We start from the raw sequence: 17,487 nt of genomic DNA, 5'->3' as shown, positions 1-17,487 counted from the left end.
AAACAGACTCTGCATTACACTGGTATTCTAAAATCATACAAAATTTATACCCAATACACAACAGTATCAAATGATACATCATAAAATTCATGTTATGTTATTAAAAAAATTCCTATATATCAAACCTCAAAAAAATAGATAAGATATAAAAAAATTCTTGAGAGAGAATTATCAATGTTATATACCTTTTTAGAGAGATAATCATGAAGTCTTATATCTTTTGAGAGAGATTATATAAAAAAAAAAAACACACGCACTGAGAGAGAGAAATTTTTGAGGGAATCAATTTTCCAACTTACATATTTCTGTTGCCGTCCTCCAGTCTTAATCTGTTATGGTTCAACTGCTGCCCTTTTTTTTTTATCACGTTCGCGACAGACACAAATGTGTTATTGCATTTGATTGTAGACGCTCTGGATACCGAATGCTGTAGACACTGCTTTCACTTATAGACGTTCACTGCTTTTGCTGTAGACTTTCAGACATTCAGGATATGGCTTGCTGTAGACATTCACATGTTCACTTGTTTGGTTGTGCATCGATCTGTTACCAACACACAGTCGTCATTGTCGTTGCTTCACTGGATACTCTACGGTGTTTAGACTGGTACGTTTGTGTTGGTGTTTCTGTTTCACTGGTTGTTGTTTCACGTAGACGGTTATGTTTCAGCTGTTGACGTTTGAAGAGAGATGCTTGTTATGAAATTCTGATATGCGTCCTTCACACTTGCACTGTTTGTCTTATTGGATCCGCTTCAGCTGGCACCATTTATGTAATGTTCCTTTATTATTCTTTCTTTCTCTTTATGTCTGCTATTCATTGCTAAGTTAATAAGGTTATTTTTCTTTATAGATGTTTATCGTTCGGCTTTTGTTATGTAGTAGCGGAGTTTTCCCAGGAGGCTTTAAGAAGACGCTAATTAATTTTTCTTACTTCATTAACACTAATAATAAAGTTACAGTAGGTTTACAAAATGAATTGTAGTGTGTGCAAGATTACAGTGAGTTTTAAAAGTGAGCCTTTCTTCTTCTGCCTCCTTGCTCTCCTCTCTGCTGCTCTCTGCTACCTTCTCTCTTGCCCCACCTCAGAACTGGACTTGATAAGGATTTCTGGAAGTCTTTGTCCAGACCCTTTGTAGGTGGAATCTTGGTCTCTGTCCCGCCTTTGTAGATGCTTAATTGGTTAGGCTAATTAAAAGACAGTCCATTTTGGATGGATTTTTGGAAATTGCACTGCCTTCAAAAGGAGGTGCTTTGACGTCACCGGAAATTATGAATTCCAGCAGCTGTTTATCCAGCTAAGGCCACCATGCGTTTTGTTACGAATTCCTTGAGATTTCCAACTCGATTAAGTGCAGTCATAATGGCTTTGTCACCACGACAGAATCATAACACTTACCTGAGTATGGCTTTTGTAATCACAACACGGTCTTGCTTCTCTGGCGCTAGTTTACCAATCTTTTATGCTTTTAAGTTTGGCCTTGTCAACATGATATAGCCAAAACACAGATGTTTTGTTACCCTCTCTCTCTCTCTCTCTCTCTCTCTCTCTCTCTCTCTCTCTCTCTCTCTCTCTCTCTCTCTCTCTCTCTGCTTGTTTTCTTAAATCTCTATCTCTCCCTCTCTCTCTATCTATCAGTGTCTATCAATGGAAGGTTTCTCTCTCTCTATTTCGTTATGTTAACTAATATTCAGAATATTCAGAATTTCTAGAGTAAGTCATATATATATATATATATATATATATATATATATATATATATATATATATATATATATATATATATATATATATTTATATATATATATTATATATATATATATATATATATATATATATATATATATATATATATATATATATATATATATATATATATATATATATATATATGTGTGTATGTATATATATATATATATGTATATATATATATATATATATATATATATATATATATATATATATATATATATATATACATATATATATATATATATATATATATATATATATATATATATATATATATATATATATATTGTATGGAGTAAGTCTTACTTCGTATGAAAATAGATCATTGTCACAAGTCGTGAATCTCGTGCTGCTACTTATAATTTAGTTTTCTGGATATCTTTCAAGGTAAAAGAGTTATGCAATATATGAACATTTGATCTCACTGAAATCTTTATCTTTCAGCAAATCAGGGGAAGTGATTAGAGTACATATAATTGGAGTGTGCAACTGAGCCCTGTTATGAGAACAACAAAGGCCATGCTTTGCTTGCCTTATTCCCCAGGCTGAGGAAAATCATGTGTTAGTGGTTTACCTTTGCTATGACCAGTTAATGCTCAGAGTGCATGGTTTTGCTTCCTATATTTTGATTGATTGATTGGTTGATTATGAAATTTAGGCCTTGAAGACCAAGCACCGAAACTCATCAGGATTATTCAACGCCGTAATGATGGTGAAATATATAATTTAAAGGTGTGATTGATAAGGAATAGGTGAATGATGACATACTAGTAAAATTCATTGTTAAAATATGAACGTAAAACATGAAGAATGATATTAGATAAAACCAACAAAAAATAACTATTAAACTTTTATATTTAAAATATATACTTAGTATATAAAACAAATATGACTAAAATCTTTATTAAATATATTAAGATCATATCTCATTAAAATAACCAGATTCTTTCAGATAACTCATAAGGTTATCTACCTCAACGTCATCAATTAAAATTTCTAAAATAGTCTTCCCAGTTAGAAGTACTTTGCCCTATGGCAATTAGATTTAGGACAGCGCACCAGCATGTGTTTGACAGATAGCTGACCGCCACAGTGAACACAAACTGGGGCACTGGCTCCCTCTGAAATATAGCTATGGATGAAGCGGGTATGACCAATCCTAAGCCGTGTTAGGATGACCTCAAATCTTCTGTTACGATTAAAAGCCGAACTCCAGAAATCGATACTTTTTCTAATGTCTCTGTACTTCCTATTTGTGGATAAAATGGGAGACGTCCATCTCTGCTGCCATTTCATACAAATGTATCATCTGATAACTGGACGCAGATCCAAATATATAGTTATTAGTTAAGAAATCACATCTTGCAGCATTCATTGCTTTACTATCATCCAGTTCATTCCCTTCTAGACCAGTGTGCTCATGAATCCAACAAAACTACAGATTTGTGGCGAACAGAAAGATAAAAACACCATTCCTGACCCATTTGAATTAAGGGATGGGTAGGGTTAAACTTCTTTAGGGCTTCTAAAACACTCCTTGAGTCACTATAATATTATATTACTGTGGATTTAAATTTCTTATCAGGTGCAAGATTTAAAGCATCAACTATGGCTGTTGCTTCAGTGGTGAATATGGATGAGGAGTCTGATAACTTTTTACATATGATTCTCCCTCACACACACCACTGCACATCCTACTCCATCCTCTGGTTTTGATACATCAGTATAGATTTTCCTGTCATTTATATGCCTCTTGTTTCTGACTTCTTCTTCCGGACAATCTTTCTTCTCTGTCTCTTTAATGCAGACATCTATTGATGGAATAAACCATGGAGGGATAGCAGGATGGTTAACTTGTAGGATCTTCTGCATTTTTATACTTTCATCCTCCAGTTCATCCAGCTGTCTGATTTGAAATGGTATTGAAGATCTAGATCCAAAAAGACTTGAGTCACACTGTTTTAAGATCTCAAAAGAAGGATTTTCCTTTAAGCTCTTCAGGCATATGGCGTATCTCAGACCTAGCTCATGCCTCCTTAAGTCCGGTGGTAGCTGATGGGAGTCTACATAAATAGTTTCAATGGGGGAAGTTATAAAAGTACCAGTGCAGATCCTTAGCCTCATATTATGCACAGCATCCAATTCCTTAAGTTTAGTCTTGAAGCAGATGAGTAGACTTGACAGCCATAGTCTAACTTAGATTAACATACTGCATTATTAATCCTTAACAGCGATTTCTTATCAGCACCCCAATTAAAGTTAGATACTACTTTTAAAATATTTAGTGGATCTCTTCACTTTCACTTTTAACTGGTCAGTATGATTATTTCAAGTGAGCTTTTCGTCAAAGACCATTCCTAAAAATTTTACTTCATTAGAGTAGGGTAAAATAGTTCCATTTAAGGTAAGAGTTGGAATAGTTTCCTTAGTTCAGCACCTGCAGAACCGAACAGCTACAGTCTTTGATTCGGAAAATCGAAGTCTTTGCTCATTAGCCCACTTGCTTACTTTATCGATGGCTCTTTGCATGAACCTGCTAGTAGATACTGCATCATATCCCGTGCAGTACAGAGCCAAATAATATACATTAATGGCAATTGTAAAGAGTGTGACACTAAGGACACTATACTGAGGAACTCCCTTTTCTTGTAAGAAAGGTCGAGATACATGATTCCCAACTCTTACCTTTATATATCTTTCTGATAAAAACGAATTTATATATCTGATCATTTTTCCTTTAATTCCCATCTTATACAACTTTTTTATAATACCAAAACGCATGTGGTGTCATATGCCTTTTCCAAATCAAAGAAAACTCCTATTGTCTGGCTCTGTTTAGCAAACCCTTGTTGTATTTGGTTTGAGAGCCTGAGCAAGGGATCTAAAGTAGGTCTAGTTTTCTTAAAGCCAAACTGGAATGAAGAAAGCAATTTATTTGTTTCTAAGTGCCATACAAGTCTGGTGTTATCATCTTTTCCATCAGCTTACAAACACAACTGGTGAGAACTATTGATCTGTAGCTGCTGGGTTAAGCAGGATCCTGGTTTGGTTTCTTCATAGGGAGGATTAATGACAATTTCCAGCTCTTAGGAATAATAGTTTCCCAGATTTCATTTATTATATCTAAAAGAAATTTCTTTGACTTTACTGGGAGATGTTTCAGGATTTCATAAAGTATTTTATCTTCACCAGTGTAAATTTTGCATTATCTGGTTCAAAATTATTTTCACTTAAATCAAAAGAAACCTAGGCATTTCTAATGTCTTGGAATTCTAGAGAATAGTTCTCACTACTCGACATTCTCGAGAAATGTTCTAATTTTTCTGCGACCGTCTCTGGCTGGGAGATCAGGTCACTGTTTATCTTAAGGGACGTACTTGCCATTTAGTCTTTTAATTTTCTTCCAAACCATTTTGGACGGTGTTTTTGAGGTAATGCCATTATTGTAGTATATTCATGACTCTCTTTTTTTGCTTTTTTAAAATATTTATTTTTCTTGGCCACAGCAAGTTGGTAAATAACTTTGGCTTGGGTAGTTCCACTCCTCTTATACTTTTTATAGCATTTTCTAGTGATCTTTCTCATACTACTGCAGGTTTTGTTCCACCAAGGAACTGCTGGTCTAGAGGGCTTCCCTTTTGTTGCTGGAATAGAGGCAATTGTACTGTTGATGGTAGTGTCACTAAAATAATTAAATGCCTCTGAGATGGATGGAAATGATTCTACAGTCTTGTCCATGAGAACAGACTCACTAAATTTCTTCCAGTCTGCTTCATCTAACTTCCATTTGGGGAGTAACTCAGATGGCTGATTCTTAACTGATTTTATATGAATTGGGAAGTGGTCACTCCCATTTGGATATTCATTTACTGACCATTCATAATCAATGTGAACATTAGATGAGCAAAAGCTCAGATCGATAGCCGAATATTGGATTAGATGTTATGGTAAGTCATGGCTCCATTATTAAGTACAGTGATATTATGACCATCCATAATACCCTCCAACATCCTACCCTTGGCGTCTGCCGCATTTCCACCCCATATGGGGTTGTTAGCATTAAAATCACCAAGGAGGAGGAAAGGAGTAGGAAGCTGATTGATCAGTAAATGAATATCATTATAAGTGAAGTCCAAATCAGGAGGAAAATAGATGGAGCGAACTGTAATTCGTTTGTCTAAAATGAAAGTTACTGCTACAGCTTGGAGATGAGTATTAATTGATAGCAAGGAGTGTTGCAATGACTTATGCACAATAATTGCTGCACCTCCCTTAGCTCTATCTCCGATTGGTGGTGGAGAATTACATTTGCTGTAATTTAACTCGGGATTATATTCTGTGCTTCCAAGCTTAGTTTCCTGAAGACACACAATACCTGGGATATGGTCATGGAGCAGTACCTTCAGCTCTTCACTTCGAGCCCTAAGACTTCTACAGTTCCATTGTAGTATTGATGTGAAAACTATTTTTTGGGCTTGGTGGGAGACCCTTTGGATGGAGCCTTCTCTTTTACTCTCTTTTGTTTATGAGCATTATCAAAACATGATTTGGAAAGGACTGGTCTTTACAGGTTTGGTTTATTATCTTTTGATTTACTGGTGTCATTTTATTTCCCTTTCTTGTCAATTTGTTTAAATTCAGGCTGGGGTTCTTGCATCGAGCTTAGTACTTCTTATCTACTACTAAGTGATAAATGTTTAATTGGATTTGATGGAGGAGAGGATGAGGGGGAACGTCTCCTCTTTTGGTGCTTTTGCTCCTCAGTCTCCAGTAAATCAGGCAGAGACTGTCTGAGACAATTCCAATATTGGTTGGGTTAAGTTCCATCTTATCCTTCTTGGAGGCTTGTGCTCTAGCCTTAACAGGCTGAGCACCTGACCCAGGTGGCTGGGCCACTACCACAGGGGTTGATGCACCTGCTACATTAGAGGATGCTGTCACTGCACCCCTAGTGGTAGATAGGGGTAGCGGCTTAAAAACTTGAGCATAGCTCCTAGGTTGTCCTAATTGTCTTTTTGCAAAACCGATACTTATATGCTTTGCATTGGCTTTATTTAGTGCAGACAGTTCAAATTTGTAAACTTCGCAATTTTCGTTATTGGATTTATGTTCCAGTTGACAATTAACACATTTTTCTTTTCTATCACATTCATCATCACACTGGACACCAGAGCAATTTATACAAATTTTAGCATTTTCGCAGTTTTTTGATGGGTGGCCAAACTTAAAGCAGTGATAGCACTGGATTGGTCTTTGCTGGAAAGGACATACTCATACCCTTTCATTTTCAAATATGATATGAGAAGGTACTTCAGAGTCTACAAGGGTTAAAATGATCATGTTGGCAATAGCTGCATTTTTCACTCTCCAAATTGAAGTTGGGCTCATTTCTAGAATTTCTTCTTCTGTCATGTCATATAGGTCTTTATCAAATAGTACTCCTCTACCGTAACTAAAGCTTAAGTGGGGCTTGATCTTCGTAATCATTTCATCATTTTTTATGTCCAGCAAGGTCAGCATATAAGCTTGGGTTGTGGATTTGGCATGATTAGGAGCAGTGTTCTTCCCAAAACGAGAAATATCACCACTTTATTCCTACCACCTTTTTCTGAAGAAACCTGCAAAATTTATAGTAGTTATAATTTTCCTCCTTGGCTGAAGCTACCAGCCAAATAAGAGGTTTAGAAGTCCTTACTTCTGCATTCTGATTTCTCTCTGGCTTATCCTGAACCCATTTAGATGGCACATAAACGTCCATGTAAAGAGACTTTGTCTGTTAAGGCTCCCATACCGTACCTTGACCTATTTGTATGGCACTTATCATACTACTAGCCTTTAGAGCCTCATCATGGCTACTAAAGGTAACCCAAGCTTCCCATTTAGATTCAATATCAATAAAGTTCATCTTGATTTCTACAACAGTTCCAAATGATTTCAGAGCTGTTGAGATCATTTCATAATTGCAACCGACTGGTAAGTCTTTGATATGGAGCATTCTCAAATTTTTCACACAACCTGGCTGTGTTGAGGATTTAATTTTGGATGAAGATTTCTTAGAGAAGTCCATGTCCTTGCTTGAAGTCGTCATCAATGAAGCATGGCTAGAGGGTCCAGGGGAGGGGAATTCAGGAGGGGGATCAGGATATTTGTTATTTACTGCTTTTTGTCAATTTATTTTTGGAGAAGTCATCAACATTTGGAGAATTTTCAATCTCCATGGTGGGTGGAGAGTCCTTCATCTGTGCCAGAACAGCACCATCAGAGGGTCCAGGGGTACTCGAATCCTTATAAATGCTAGACATAAAGATTTGAGAAGGGTAAAAAAAAAATAATAAACCTAGAAACCTTAAAATGACATCATCAGCTTTTCATGGGGTTTATTCTTCCACCAATGGCGCAAATGTCTGCATCCCTACCCTGCCCCACAGGGGATGGCACAACAGGATTAGAGTGGCCCAAGTGTAAGCCAAACCCAATTGCTAGGACTGAGAGTATTATAAGAAGACAATCATCCCCACCCTAATCATGTTATAGGCAAACCGGATAGAATGCCGAGAGTCCTATCCCCAGAACCAGACCTCCCTGGAATCCGTGGCCGTAAGGAATAGTTCTGCCTTTAAGCTATCAATGTAATAACTCTCAGGTCCGAACATTATCAGGCAATTGGTGGTCCTACCACAGTTCCCACTATTTAGCTTCGGATATAAACCCATTCCCAGCTGTGATATCTTTTCCTATTGATCATGTCCAATAAATTTTACAAAAAGTGGAAAGTTCCACAAAAGTAATACAGCCATCCCCAGTGGTGTCGCTATGGGGGCGGGGGGCAAGGGGGGCCTGGGCCCCCCGGTCAGATGCTTGGCCCCCACTGGCCCCCAATTGAAATTCTCTTTGAAACTAAACTTTAACCCTTACGGTATTTGATACATTTGCATGTAGCAAGAGTTGAAATTTAATTGAAAACTGAGCTTTATCATTTTAAATACAGGTTTACTAATTACTGACTCTATTATTTTCCTTCATTCACATGGATATACACATTCGAGAATAGTATAATTTACTAATTACAGAATTGGTACATTAGTTTTGTGTAATTTTCTTTGGGCCTGCAAAAAATATCTTGGCCCCACCTAGGCACCCCCACTGGCCATGCTATAATGACTTCCTTTCTAGGCGGATAGTAAATAAAGAACCTTTACAGTTAGTTTGTGTCTCTTAAGAAATGGTGACAGGCATTTTCTAGTGGCTAGAAAACACTCGAGATGCATTGCATGTGTTAGGCGAATTCATTGCAGACACAGTTTACAAACAATGAACCCTTGTTCGACATTGTTAATAATGTTAAACCCTTGCCAAACTCTATCAGAGATTGGTGAATCCATATCAAATGACATTATACACACACACACACACACACACATTCGACACACACACACACACATATATATATATATATATATATATATATATATATATATATATATATATATATATATATATATATATATATATATATATATATATATATATATAATGGATGTATGTGTGTGTGTGTGTTCTACATACACTCTGAAGTGCATTGAGCAATTTCAACCAAACTTGGTAATACATATGACTTACCGTCTGGGAACGAACGCTGTGGAGGTAGGACATCACTGGCACAAAAGAGGGGTGTGGGAAGGGGGTGAAATGTAAAAATTACAGAATACGACAGATATTAATGTCTAATCCATAGTTTTCAAGGTCGCTGAGATGAATAGTGACACTCCTGAGACCCTTTATGTCTAAGTTCATTCTCGATAGGAAGGGGGGTGGGAAGGTGGTGACATGTAAAAATAACCAAAAACTACAGATAGTGGTGTCTAATCCATAGTCTTTGAGGTCGCTGAGATGAATAGTGACACTCCCGATGCGCTTTAAGACCAAGGGAGTGAGAAGGGGTGAAAAATAAAATGTAAAAAATGACAGAGATTAGAGTCTAATTTATAGTTTTCGAGATCACTAGGATGAATAGAGACATTCCCAATGCCCTTCGAGCCCAAGTTCAGCCCCACTAGGAAGGGGTGTGAGAGGTGGTGAAATATAAAATGTCAAAAATGCTGGGGAATGTAACGGAAGCAACTATCTTAATGAGAGAGAGAGAGAGAGAGAGAGAGAGAGAGAGAGAGAGAGAGAGAGAGAGAGAGAGAGAGAGAGAGTTTATTGGTTGTCATTCAGAGATTTCCCGGGCAGCATCGGGTTGGTCAGCTAGTCTCCTATAAATCCTCTTTAGGAACTAACATTCTCAAGCGAAGAGTCGTGTAATTCAGTTGGTGAGCGATGACTCTTTGTAAAACATCAGTGAAACTTACTGATGAATCCATGTCAGACTATTAAGGATCGGTCGTTAGTACCATTTCGTCATCTATCCTTGCAATACTGCTTCTTGGCATTGCCGGTGACTGGAAATTTTTTCCAAACATTTGTTCCAAATGATTAACATTTTCAAACAACATTCATTAATACAGAACGTTAGTAAATAATTGTTGATTACTGGGAAAATATTATCAACGTTAATGGTGACTGAAAATCTTAACGACATTGTTGTTGGTTGATTAATATTGAGTAGACACTGTTGGTGGCGAGAGACTTCATGATTACTGATACTAGCGAAAGCACTGCATAACCTCTTCTGGTCAGAAGGAAAACCATTTACTCCTCTGGAATCAAGTCTGAGATGTTATTTGCCGTTGGTAAGTTGCAGTTACCCAGGTTCAACGTTCACAAATCAGGGCTTTGTATTGCTGGTACTCAAACAAGTAATATATAATTTGACTTTTACTACATGACAAGATTTCATAAACACTTCGGCTTTGCAAAAGCTCACTAAAACATTCCTTTTACAATGAGATATCCTTTAAGTCCGTTATCATAAGGCTTAGCAGAAATGTCAGGACGAATTTTCACGAAAACTTTTCACAAAGTGAACAAAAAGGTCCATACCGCAGATTCACGCATGACCCTTTTTTTATATTCTTAATCTAGATTCACTAGAATCAAATGCTCATCCTAGCTCCTGGCCAACCTTACTAAAAATGTCCAAAGCCAATCTCACAGCGTAATATTATGCCATCCACGGATCATGTTACCGATAATCACAGCTGATCTACTGAATTTTTCAAAGATAATTTAAAGTACAACATTAAATGACTTGCTATCCTCAGTAGTGTATTGTAGATTAGGAGGAAAAGGATCGTCATAGTGAAAAATTGATTCCTCTGTCGGAAGCCTTGCAACACATATATAACCAACAGTATTACTCATCGCTTTATTTCTATAGCCTAATACATTACCAAATGTAGTAGCCTATACATACATGCGAAACAATGTAACAAGTATTTATTAGTGAATACATTCAACCACATTTACAACACTTTAAAAGCCCTGTATTATATGAGAGAGAGAGAGAGAGAGAGAGAGAGAGAGAGAGAGAGAGAGAGAGAGAGAGAGAGAGAGCATTGTGAAAGAAAAGACAACCCTCCTCCGCTTATCCCTCAGGTTCAAGAAAAGCAAAGGATCCTTCCGATTCAGGATAATCAGCAGATAGTGGATCCTTATTCAGACGAACACCTGATAGAAAGAGTTCGAGGTTTCGTTTCCAATATCATGGATGCAGCTCAGGTGGAAACACATGACAGTGAACGGCAGTTAGACAAAGATAACACTATGATTCTACCCCTCAAGGTAGGCCCTCCCCAAACTTCTTTTATTTAGAGCCCCCCCCCCCCCGCCACTCGCTTCCTGATACTAAACCACAAGGATGCGGTTTTTCGGCGTCGCCCCTTCCCCCGGTAACCTCCTAAAATAACCCCACACTTGTATAAAAATAGATAATCTTCGGTGGTGATTGGCAGGTTCGAGGACAGGGATAGTCAGTCACCCACCCTTTCTCCTGATACTGCATGAATCAGAAGAGACCTTTTCTGCCACCAATCAAACACAGCCTTACAGTACTGGTAACACTCAGCCTTTCGGTACCGATAACACACAGCCTCTCGGTACAGTTAAAGTGCAACTTCTAACGCTGATAAAACAACACCGTTCAATGCAGGTGATATGCAACCTATTTATACTGATGAAAAACCACTTCCAAAAGCTAAAGAGGAACTTCTCGAATGTTATAACCCGATACTTTTGCACCCGTACTTACTGAATGCTTTCCTTTAATGTTTCTTCGAGTCGGAAGAAATTTTATCGCACGTCAGCTTAATCATTATCCATTTTTTATCTCTGTCAGGAAATTCTAATTTTATACTTTCAGACTGCCATGTCTCTACATTATTTTTCTAGAAATAGAGATATGAACTTGTTTCCATTCTTTCTGTTCTCAAAAAATACAATTTAGTTCTTGTTTACATCATTAATTACTTTGGTAAGCTAGAGGCTTATTTTCATAAACATTTGCTTTAGGAATTTTATTAAGAGTTTGTTTTAATCCCTGGTATCATAATAAATAAAAGTATGGAAACCTTTACTTATGTAAATGCATGTATTGGAGCACTTGATAATTATGTTTGACACTGTTCTTCATGGTATATATAAGTATGTTTACTACAACTGAAAATATGTAGAGGAAAAAAATATCTTTTAGGCACTGGACTTGTGGAGATCATCCTACACTACTGCGGATTATTACAAAATACAATTCAGCAAACAGCTCTTCATGACAGCAACACGTTCAGATCACGTCAAAATCCGCTGTGACTCAGTGAGTTGACTGGCTGGCTGCAGTCATCTGACTCTTTCTCTGAGGACATACAGTAATTGGGCATCGTTAGTTTGCAACAAACAATCCAGAAGAATGGGTGGTCTCGCCCAGTTTTGAGGGTGTCACTTACTGTAGAGTAAGTGCTTCTTGATGAAAACCAAATGTATAGGTTGTGGGCATGTTGAAGGAAGGGTGCTTTCACGTTCTTTACCATAAAAGAAGGGTTTTTTACCCTCAGTACTTATACCATTCATAGTGGGCCATTTGTTAATAGCTATTTCATGTAGTACCCAGCATCTACTGTAAGGTAGAAAACATAATTGCCGTTATTATCAAATCCTTTTCCCTCCAATCAGTGCCTTTATAGTCTTTCGGGGTATATTGGCCTTGGGAGATGTCTAAAAAAAAGTACTGTGCATGTGCCAGTATTTGGCCTCCCCTTGCCACAAAAATTCCACCTGACCAACATCCAAATATTGTACCAGTGACCCTCGTACCTATGCTTCATGCACAAGCTACACACTCACAAAGAATTGTCATTACTTTATTCAGTACCAATCGAACCATTCCAACGTTACTTCATTTGCAGAATGTGTACCTGCAGGCTCCTCTGAAGGGGAAATTAATGTTAAATATATAAAATTTAAAGACCTGATACTGAAATCCATCTCTCTTGAACGATCTACGAAAACTTAATCTTCCTGCGAGAAAGTGTCATGTATCACTTTTTGGCTAAGGGCCAGGTAGTGCACATCTGCTCTGAGGGCCCTTACAATCTGCCACTAAGGGAGCCTGCTGATCTCAGCCTGCCTGCTGTGTGCAATAATACAGAATTTTCCTTCTTTTGGTAAAGTCACTCTCGGGGCAAATTACATACGTGAACACTATAAATAATAATCTTTCACTGCTCTGGGAAGCAATCACCAGAGTACAAGAAACCTTCAATACTATAACAACAGACCACCAGACTCTAGTAGATAGGGCATCAGCTAATTCTTTGCCACCAACTAACGTGAGGCATGTGGGTGCAATGGGAAAGAATTATGACTGTACCCTCTCAAGTGGAGGACACCCTCCCTTCTACAGATGAAGCACCCCACACTACAGTCTCACAGCAGGCCCACATTTTATTGCAAGTGCTAGCTCATCCTCACCTGCTAACATCCCCTCCACCACACTGATCACCTCATTCATCACCCAAGTTTGTTATCAGCCTTGAAATCATTTGACCTAATATAAAAAAAAAACTTCAGAAGCATCATTATGTTGCGAGAGATCCTCCTTTGGCCACATGACCTTGCCATTTGTGATTCAGTGCACGAAGGCTTCAGAGCCTTCTCAGCCTCATCTTACCCAGTCGCTAAAAAGAATGCTTATCCTTCTTGTGGCACAAATCACCAGGTAACATTGTGCAAATGATTGCTTACTGGAGCAAAAGGGTGTTCGGCCTTCAAATGACAGTAGAAGACACAAAGGGCCTAACTGTTAACATTCATAACCCTGGGATAACATTGTAAATTTTTATCAGTAATATTTAATCCTAGATCAGTCACACAGTATTATTCACAATTCAACTTTAAGCAAGCATGTGTGCTTAAGCACATATGCTTGGGAACCTCAGTTCTCATATCTTGAAACAATTTGATAATGAACTAGTTTCTGCCAAAATCACTCTCCAAATTAGCGATGCAAGAGGTTGCAGTTGTATCCATTCTATGCACGATAGAATGGATACAACTCCAACCTCTTGGCTGGACCACTGAATTATGTCTTAACACCTACAAGAATCAGTTGTGAATTGCAACGTTTGGTAACATCTCAGAACAGGTTACAATCTCATCCCTTTACAGGTGTCATTCAATAACCTCATCTCCTGCTACCATGAACCTCATAAATGTTATCAACTGGGACTTTAGTAACCATCAGATTACCAAATTCTTCAGAATGACCTCTGAAATTAAGCTACAGTCTATAGCCCAACCTGCCAGTACTATACTTTGCAACAACCCCAATTGCAGAAATGATCACCACAGGAGAAATCTAAAAGAATTCTACTCAAATATAATAGCTGCATTGCTGATCTCAGGCAGAGATACCTTTAGATTATGTCAAGGCAACTCTTGTAACATATCAGGCATGAACGACCTGGTTAAAGACCCACATTCTCATTCTCGTGAAATGTTTGTATTGTGGAGGCAAATTGGTAGCCTGAGGGAATGACAATTTGCATTGCTAATGAGACAAACAAGAGCACAGTTCAAATCGCTCTGGGCTACTTTTAATTATGGTAAGAGCTAATAGTGGATGTGATGTCTAGAAATTAAAACTCTGGTGATTACCCTCATCTCTGGAAAGACATTCAGTCCCTGAGCCCAAAAAACCAAGAAACTTTCAGAAAGAGTAGAAGGTGCTGTCAGAGACAAGGCTATGGCAAGAATGTTGTGTGATCTTTTTAGCTCTATCCTGAATTACTTAATTAAATCAACAAGGTTCCCGAGGTTATAACATTCCATTTAATTTTTCCAATCATTTTGCACCAGGTGGCACAGATGCCACAAAGACCTTACCAAATAATAAATCGCCTGAATGTCGAAGCTTTCAAAGTCTGTCACCTGGTATTTTACAGTTTCTTTGCTTCAGTTTTCAAATGTGTGCATAATCCACAAATTTCTCCCAAAATGCTTACTTTTAGTTAACTTGTTACCATTAATTAAAAACAAGCTAAAAGATACAGCAGCCGAATCAGGCAACTATTGCCCAGTTGCAATCACTACAATCGCATCAAAGACAGAATCTGAGTCTGTTCTTTTAGTGAGGCTTCTATCTTTTCTACACACCTCTGACAGTGTTACACGGTTACCGATCATTACTGTAGTCTCTCCTGTCTTTTTTTGTGTTTTGATGATGGGAGAAAAGCACTTTACGGGTTAAGCTACCTAAAGCTCTACCAAAAGCTTCACAAAGGTACATGCTTATACTTAACTGGCATATTATATTGATGGTTCTCCACACGGTAATTCTGTGTTAAATGGCGCAATATACTATAATACAACTTCGGATCCTTAGACGGAATTTGTTAAGGTGGCATCTCTCATTGTATCTGTTTAATACATACAAAGATCTCCTGAATATGAAACTGAGCTTACTCCCAATCGGGAGCGCTATCAACCTAATAACAATATACAAACACGTATGCCGATGATATGGTCCTAATCTCTCCTCCAGTACAATGTCTCCACAGCGACTAATTGATACTTGTCACAGATATCCAGATGAATTCGACGTTTGGCAGATGAAACCGAGACTCATTGCATGTATGTTGTTGTTGTTGTTATTATTACTATTAACAAATGTTTGGGTGTAACCAGGTGCGCCCCAAATCAACTTTTCTTAAAAGAGCTAGTTCCAAAAGAACTAGTGTGACAAAATGTCTGGTATTGTAATAGCTAGTACCAAAATCGGTATTGTGGCAAAATAAATAAGTGTATATATATATATATATATATATATATATATATATATATATATATATATATATATATATATATATATATATATATATATATATATATATATATATTTACATATTTCCTGGGTTTATGGCATTCTACAGTCGGCAATGGTAACTTTATTTAATTTGCCTTGGAGTTCTGACTTGTGTAAAGGGAAATCGTAAAAAAATAAGAAAAAGGGGAGAATTTTGGAGCTGAAGGCTCTACTTCATAAGGAAATGTTACGTAAACACTTGGGCTAAATTTAAGAATTATATTTACAAAAGCAAGCATTTGAAGGGAAAATGGATAAGTAGATTGATAAAGGGCTTGCAACACCTGAAGATCCTTCGGCTGGAGTCTTGAATAAAGGCAAGGCACAGGCCAAGATGAGTCCACTGCGAATGGGTCCCTTTGCAAGAGAGATTTACACATTACACGCCAGTAAAGGAACAATATAACACCGAATATGACTCGAGTTTGCACTGAGGGCACCAAAGACTCGAGGAATGAACGACCACTTTTACACTCGAACACAGGACATTGGAAATGGCATGGGATAAACTGGCACAAGGACAGAAATGAAATGCTGGTACTCCAGGCTTTCTAAAGGGCAAACTTTCGTGACCGAAAAGTCTTTACTCCACTTTACCTTAGGGGAAGCTGGTCTCTGACGAAATAAGGACGAGAGAAGATCACATGTATGGCGGTTCTCTTGAGGATGACTGGAGACTGGAGTCTGGAGTTCGGAGTCAGATGGGGAAAGAAATGGTGAGCTCTCAGCAAAGTTACCGCTCGCCGGCGTGGAGGACTGTCTCTCAAAGATTCTTACTTCATGTCTTCTGTTCCACAACTAACTCACTAGCTAACTGCTTCTCCCTTTTAAAGCACGTGGCCAGGGGTAGGGGCCGTGTCAAGCACGAGTCACTGGCCAGGTGGGCAGCGATTCCGTTGCCCTGGGTTTCCTGCAGAGGTAAGACAATTCAGGCAGCTTAACTTGCCTTTAGAAAGTCCATTTAAGAAGATTAGTTGGGCTGATCTTCTTAAGGGAGTAGCATAAAATATCCTCCTGGCCCCTGTTATCTGTGTCATCTCAATATCTGTTCCAGGTAAAAAAAAAAGGGACAGATCGGAATGTTGATAATGCGATCGGCCATGCGGTTCTTAATAAACAAAAAAGGGGTAAATTAGGTGGGGGGGGGGGTGGCGCACTGTGCGAGAGGTCTGGGTTATTATAATAGCTTCCCACGGAAGAAAACATATGAGTCTCCATTCGGGCTTGTATGTTGATATCCCAGACGTCTGCACAGATCATTTACTGCATTCTTCTCCCAACAAGAAATGGAAAAACTCTTACTTTACTCTGTCCCCCCACAAAATGGAAAGTACTTCCACCACATTAATACTAAAGTACTTTAACATGGCCCATTAATTTCTTCAAGTTTACGGTGTACGTTACTTTAAGATTACGAGGACAAGATAATTTTGAGGCAGGAG

The 17,487-nt window shown here is 37.9% G+C and overlaps 1 protein-coding gene across 10 annotated transcripts in view; it reads left to right on the top strand.

The window, feature by feature from the left end:
• LOC136856556 (uncharacterized) overlaps window positions 1-17,487 on the top strand; it is a 430,695-nt gene that overhangs the window by 371,964 nt on the left and 41,244 nt on the right. For 8 of the 10 annotated variants that reach the window (XM_067134396.1, XM_067134403.1, XM_067134398.1 and 5 more), the window contains one exon: window positions 11,290-11,475. The exons of the other annotated variants lie outside the window; for them this stretch is intronic. In XM_067134396.1, coding sequence (XP_066990497.1) covers window positions 11,290-11,475 — 186 coding nt within the window. The remainder of the gene's footprint in view (window positions 1-11,289; window positions 11,476-17,487) is intronic. 10 annotated transcript variants of the gene reach the window in all.

The sequence above is a fragment of the Macrobrachium rosenbergii genome, chromosome 36 (assembly GCF_040412425.1).
Source record: "Macrobrachium rosenbergii isolate ZJJX-2024 chromosome 36, ASM4041242v1, whole genome shotgun sequence".
Lineage (NCBI taxonomy): Eukaryota > Metazoa > Arthropoda > Malacostraca > Decapoda > Palaemonidae > Macrobrachium > Macrobrachium rosenbergii.
Note: the sequence above shows the minus strand (reverse complement) of the source record. Positions and strands in the feature narration are given on the sequence as shown.